Source organism: Stenella coeruleoalba (assembly GCF_951394435.1).
Source record: "Stenella coeruleoalba genome assembly, chromosome: 2".
NCBI classification, from domain to species: Eukaryota; Metazoa; Chordata; class Mammalia; order Artiodactyla; family Delphinidae; genus Stenella; species Stenella coeruleoalba.
Genome location: NC_137147.1, coordinates 102,611,158 through 102,617,497, shown reverse-complemented (window position 1 = coordinate 102,617,497; position 6,340 = coordinate 102,611,158). Strand labels below are relative to the sequence as shown.

Below are 6,340 nucleotides of genomic sequence, written 5' to 3'. Positions count from 1 at the left end.
CAGAAGAAACTCTACGCACGCACAGGAACACACACTCTGCACAAAGCACGGCCACACGGGGCGGTTCTGTGTCAGCAACGTTCTGAGTCACCCAGTGCAGGTGGTCTGCACCAGCCACCCACTTTTATACCCCCCATTAGCGCGGGACGGTCCTGGTACAAGTGGAATTCTAACACAAAGGCACTCGGGTGAAGCCTGTCGATCTGTGTGCAGAATCAGTTCTACTGATTTTCACGTGTATTAGACTTAAGCTTTTGTAACCATTAGGCTGGTGGTCAGTTAACCCGCTACTACTTTTTTTTTTTAAACATCTTTATTGGAGTATCCCGCTCTTTCCAAGAGATGAAGCCAAGATCAAAACAAAGATAATCTGGGTTGGAATCGTCAGCGAGACCTATGTCCTGGCAAAGCTTCCTGCCGAGGAGCAGCAGAGAGTATGTGCTCACAGACGCACACTCCTTGTTCCTAAAAGTTACCAATAATCTGTACACTTGGAGCAAAATGTGAACAAATATATTTAGATATATTTAAAAGAATTAAAAAAAACATTTCACAAAACATTTGTTGCCATAGGAAGATTTTTAGCAATAAATGCCCACATCAAAATTTAAACATTGTTCAAAGTATGATTATCTATACTGATAAGTAATGCAACAAATTATGTAAACAGAGTCAGATACATTCCTGGTAGGAGTCACTTCCTTCCTAGGATGGAAGCTGGCCCAGCTTTCCAGGGGACCAATTAAGAAACTGCTATTTTCAGAGCAACAAAAATAAAAGCTTTTATTTGTTCATTTGAATATAAAACAGGCGTTATCACAGATGTACAAAGCTTACTGGTGGTTTAACATACGAGAAGGTTGCCGTCCTTTGCACATAAAAATTTTGTTTGAAACCGTGATTGGTTGAGTACATGAATTTCTCTAACCAGTCACCACACTATGAAATAACGCTGCTAGCATCCAACTGGTAAAAGGGACCGTTTCCCTTGGGTAAAGTGTCAAGCAGGATTAAATAGATATAATAAACAAGCACCATGAGGAAGCCGCCCTGTCGGGTTGGTCTGAGTCTCAGTGATCACTGTGTACCCTCCTGTGTGCAAGGTGATCACACGGTTTTGTCTGACTTCAAAAGCACAAGGTCACAAGACAAACACTGGTTACGTTCTCATGAATGACTCATCCACAGCACAATTCCTAGTACAGAACGATCTTCCTTTATTGCTAAACGGGTGGTACTTAGTGTCTCCTTTCCTTTTTCTTGCACAACAGAACTTGGATCCCAGCCCTGAGCCCTCTGGACCTCGACGCTGACACAGGACAGCAGGACCGACCTCACCCCACCTCGCTGGGTCTCGCGAGCCACCTGCAGTCCTGCTTCCTCATCAGTGTCGGACCCGAAACCTTAAACCCCTCCCCCTACACAAGGTGGGCATGTGTGTCTTTTCTGTGTGTGGTGGGGTTTTTTCCGCCTTAGGAAGCGAAAGACTGTGGGAATGTGTATCTGAAGCATGTAGAGAAATATTCATACACAGCAATGAAGTCAAACAATATTTTAAAAATCAAATAACTTGTGGAGATGGAACAACGCACCCCACATGCAGACAATTTTTTTTTAAATGCCACTTAAAATTTTAACAGCAATTAGCCTTGGATCTCAGAAGTCAAACAAAACTCTCTTGTAGCAAAGGGCTCACTGCCAGCACACAGAGCAAAGGCAGATAAGACAACCTCACAGAAAGGGTCTCAGTCTCGCCAGCAGCAATCTTAGTCATGCAGACCTGACACAGCCCCCGTGGGGCGCACTGGGGCAATTACAAAGTGAATCTTGCTCGGACAGCTGATACTTCTTCCTGGCTGGAGGCAGACGGGCTGATTCAGTCCGGGAGTGTGCGAGGAGCTCTGAAAGTTCCAAGGCGTGTGAGGCGGCAGCAGCAGCAGCAGCAAGAGATGGAAATCAGAAGTGTGTCCTCGCAGGAGGTGCGGTGATGGGGGTGGGGGGTGGGGGTGGGGGTTGGGGGCCTCCTGCCCCAGCCAGTGGCTCTGTTGTCCTGGCAGCGGGGGCGGCTCCCCAGGCACGACCCCCTCCTGGTGAGTCTCTTCCCTTAAAGCCGCTGAGGGAGTCAGCACAACCTGCTGCAAATGACCACAGAATGACATTCCTTTCATACCGAGGACCAAAAAAAGGTGACACAAACAAAAATGATGGGAACATTGTGCAATGACTTCTTGTGGCCGAGAGAGCGCGTGCTGCGGGCCAGCTGCTCCCCAGGCCGTGCAGTGCGGTGGGCACGCGGCACTGACAATCCGTTGAGACCCCGCAGCAGAGGGAAAAGTGCACGTCCAGCTCCGATCCGCCACCTTTGAGGCGACAGCGCCACTTGCTGGTCTCTGGTTCTAGAGGAAAGGTTCCGACTGTGCTGCTGGCTGTCTGGCCGCGCACACCAGCAACGGGCGAGAGTCTATCTACAGTGCAGTGGAGGGGACGCCATGCAAGTGACAGGTTCTGCGTTTTAAACTTTAAAATCTCCTTTGTTCTTAGTGAATTTATATTTCATATATATATATTTGTTGTGATGCTATCCACGCAAGATAATACAACACTTTTTATATTAGCAAACATTACAAGACTTTAATATTCTTGAATGTTTTCTCTGTTATACTTCTAAAGAGATCAAAATAAATTAAACGTTTTGTACATAATTACATAAGAAGTTAACTTATTTTATCATTTTAGTTTAGTACAAAGATATCTGCAAGGTAATTGCCGAAATACACCTTATTTATAATTTCTTCTCATTCCATGCTAAAATTCAAAGGCCGATTATTAGCCTGTTTCTTCAGCACATTTCTGACAAAGAAAGCTGCTAAAATCTAATTGGAAGGTGCTATTTGGAAGGTTTTCTCGTACCTCAACAAACTGTCCTAAAAGGATGAGCTCCAGCAATGGCTTAAGTTAGTAGCAGGTCCATGGCATTAAGATTTCATGACACATTAAAACAGAGAAAACAATTCTTTGTCACACTACATAAATTGTTTAAAAGAACCCATCTGGAGGGCAGAATATTTTTTTTAATTGCTAGTTTGGCTTAACAAAATACCACATTTACGAAGAAAGCACTTATTATCCAATAATTAAAAAAAAAGAAAAAGTTTTTGAAATGGGCTTTTCCAATAAACTGAAGGCAGTAACGCAAAGTCCTTCTGAGCAAACTTCACATTTCTCGTCTCATCCCCGTGCCGATCAGGACGAGTGGAAAGTCTCCTCCCCACCACTTGGCAAAAGCTCCGCTCGGGAACTCGCCCTGGCGTCTGCACACTCGCGACACTGAGCAGATGGCCCGCCTCTGGGAGTGTCTACATGTTGTAGGCCACGTAAATGGGGTCCAGCTGGTCGGCCAGGAAGCCGTCGCGGAGGTGCATGCGCTGCTTCTCCCCCCGGGAGTTGATGGGGATGACGCCGATGTCCACCACCACCACCACCCCCACCACCAGGTAGTGCTCCTCCAGGACCACGTTGGTCACCAGGGGGACCAGGTCCAGGGCTTCCTGCTCGGACCCGTCGAGCTCAACCACAACCACCAGCAAGTTTGTCCAGGTGAACACAGCACTGGAAGAGAGAGAAGCATCACTGTACAGCGGGGCTTGAACTTAACGATCCTGTTTTCTTTTCCAGACGTTCCATTGGGTTCTTTGTGGACCTGCCCGGGCGCTAAGCCTCCTCAGGCCTGTTGGTCCCTGACCGGCTCTCACACTCCCGTCACGCGCACCTCCTACCGACCTGCTCTCGCGGTGGCAGCCCCGCCCCTGCCCTCCCTGGATCCACACACCCCTAAGGGTGGAGTCTGTCCCGCCGGGTGATTGGGTCAGCCTGCAACATGGTCTGTGGGCTTGTTACTGAGGCTAGGACAGCGGGGGCACTGGGGCTGGTCCTGACTTGCCTCTGCCACCAGGGGGATGAAAAACATGTGCAGAAGAGTTGCCAGCCCCTGGCCCGCCTGACCCGTGGGCTCCAGCCACACTGGGGTCCGATTCCTCAGCGGTCGACTGCAGACCCAGGGCACATTAACTGATTCCTGTTTGAAGTACTGAGTTTAGGATGAGGGCAATGCAGTGAGACCTGACTCATGTGGGGTAATTCCTGGAGAACTCCAGAGATGTACCCAGAAGTGTCTTATTTTGGATCTTTCAACAGGAGCGCCACCCAGAGTATTCTGTCTGCCCAATTTGTAGACGCCTAAGAACAGTGTTTTACACGTTAAGCCACTTTAACATCACATAGTTGGGCTTTTAAAACGTGGTTGTTTAAGAACCTTAACACACACTGCCCTTGGCCACCAGAGCCGCGTGGAGGCCAGTCCAGGCTCTGGCGCCCTGCAGTGGGCTGCGGGGATCTTTCTCTTGCCAGACACAGAGAAGGTTCTATCTCAGTTGTGAGGCAGGAAGTATCTGGGAACATTCACTATTGCTTCCGGAAAGCACAGAGTATGCCTATTAGGAAAAAATGAATATTTTGTTCAGTACGGCCAATGAATACATGAAAATGAAAGGGAAACACTGGAGAATGTGTTCAGCAGACCCCTCCTTCTGGAGTTTGCTTTGTGACGAACGTGTACACCTAAGGGAACAACCTTGTGGGGAGCTGTTCCTGAGAAGAAGGGCCAGCGCCGAGTCCCAGGGCACAACTCCCAGGCACCGGGCACCGCTCCACAAGGGCCGCGCCTTGAGCCCATGAATCACATGTGGCTACTCTGATGTGCGCTGGGGACAATCTTATCCTGGCATTTGAAATCGATGGCGCAGCATCAGGACCAGCTCAGACTCCACAGTTAACTGGGGAGGGGGTTTGCCAGGAGGCCGCGGGCTGCTGCGGGCTACTCTCCTTCCGCCGGAGCTCTCCTGGGGGCCGCGGTGGCTGAGAGGGCCGGGGGGCTGGACTGTACTCAGTGAGGCAGTCACAGATGTGACCTGGCATCACATCCTTCTTTCTCTGCATGAAAGTGACGGATGGGGGCACCCTGTGGGGGGGCCACAGGCAAGGGAGAGGGAAATAACAGAACAGTTGTGCTGCACAGACTCCAACAGAGAGAAACCCTTCGGAATAAAATGCAGCTTTATTCCACGTCACGGCATCTAAGCAATGCTCAGAACAGAAAAGAGAAACCTACGAGGGGCACTCCTGCCACACATTTTTAAGTGGAAACGGCACCTTTTCAACTACATAGAAAATACTCGAGGGAGGCAATACAAGCCAGTCAAAATTATTTTCTTAAAAATACAAAAATTGAAGGCTGTGATTGGTATTTATAGCTATTCAGATGGAAACTGAGGTGGGCCCCTGCCAATGTCTGGGCTGATACCTTTCTGGGGTTTCTGCCCTGCCCTCCTCGACACACGAGTGGACAGGCAGCTTTGGCAGGCGGAGGACTTGTGCTCCAGACGGGCTCCGTCACTGCTCGCCCTGAAACGCGGCACCAAGTGGGGACGAGGCGCTCCCGTCCACCCGACTCTTCTGTCTGCCAAGTCCTCTGTGCAGTGCAGTGCGTGGCCAAGAACACCAGCCTGCGTCAGCTAACAAGAGGCAGCCGACAATCTCAGACCAACCCACCTGCCGAGAAAACTGCTCCCGAGGGGTTTTGGAACAAGCCTCCCCTGGGGCTCCTGCCCTGAGCTTCCAGACCGGCTCCATCAGGCCTCTGCCAGTTCAGGGACTAAGGGAATGAGCACACCTGCAGCCAATGGTGCTGAAGCCACTTTTCACTCTCAAATGCCACGTAAAGGCCCCCGAGGAGGTCGTCAGCGCTGCAGCCCCCAGGCCAGGCGGTGATCTGGGCACACTCACACATCACAGCCAACCAAACAGCCAGGGAGAAGCGTGGCCTGCAAGGCTCCTCACCCCCAAGGACGGCTGGGGTGGGTGACTTGTCACTGACAACCCAGTGATGCTGGCAAACGCGGCCCCTCCTGGAGCCTAAGGTCTTCCCACAGGCAGGCTGCGTTTAGGCTCCCGCGGATAGTCTATTTCCCCTACATCACGCCTTCCTTAACAAAAAACCAAATAAACGGCTCCCTGGAAACACTGCCCAGCCGTCTGTATGTCACTCTCGGGAAAAGCAACAACTCTGCACTAGGAGTGCTCTTCGGAGGTTCAGATTCACCCTGGAAAGCTGACTCCGCCCAGGACCCAGTGCCCTCGGGCTGCCGCCCCCTCCTCACCATTCCGTGACGCTTTTGTGGGCTCTGATGACGGAGGTCTCGATGTCTATCGGGTGATACCTCATGCCGCGCAGCTCCATGGCCTCATCTAGGGCCCCCACCACGTAGAGGGCGTCGTGGCGCTC

At 50.7% G+C, this 6,340-nt stretch overlaps 1 protein-coding gene across 9 annotated transcripts in view; it reads right to left on the bottom strand.

Moving 5' to 3' along the window:
- Positions 1-6,340, bottom strand: part of DIP2C (disco interacting protein 2 homolog C) — a 367,823-nt gene continuing 361,483 nt past the window's right edge. For 5 of the 9 annotated variants that reach the window (XM_079907065.1, XM_079907067.1, XM_079907068.1 and 2 more), the window contains 2 exons: positions 6,216-6,339; positions 2-3,609 (listed from right to left, as the gene is read on the bottom strand). In XM_079907065.1, coding sequence (XP_079763191.1) covers positions 3,357-3,609; positions 6,216-6,339 — 377 coding nt within the window. In that variant the 3' untranslated portion in view covers positions 2-3,356. Of the gene's footprint in view, positions 3,610-5,110; positions 5,620-5,773; position 6,340 lie in introns of those variants that run through there. The other 4 variants (XM_079907062.1, XM_079907066.1, XM_079907064.1 and 1 more) reach the window with 2 other exon arrangements.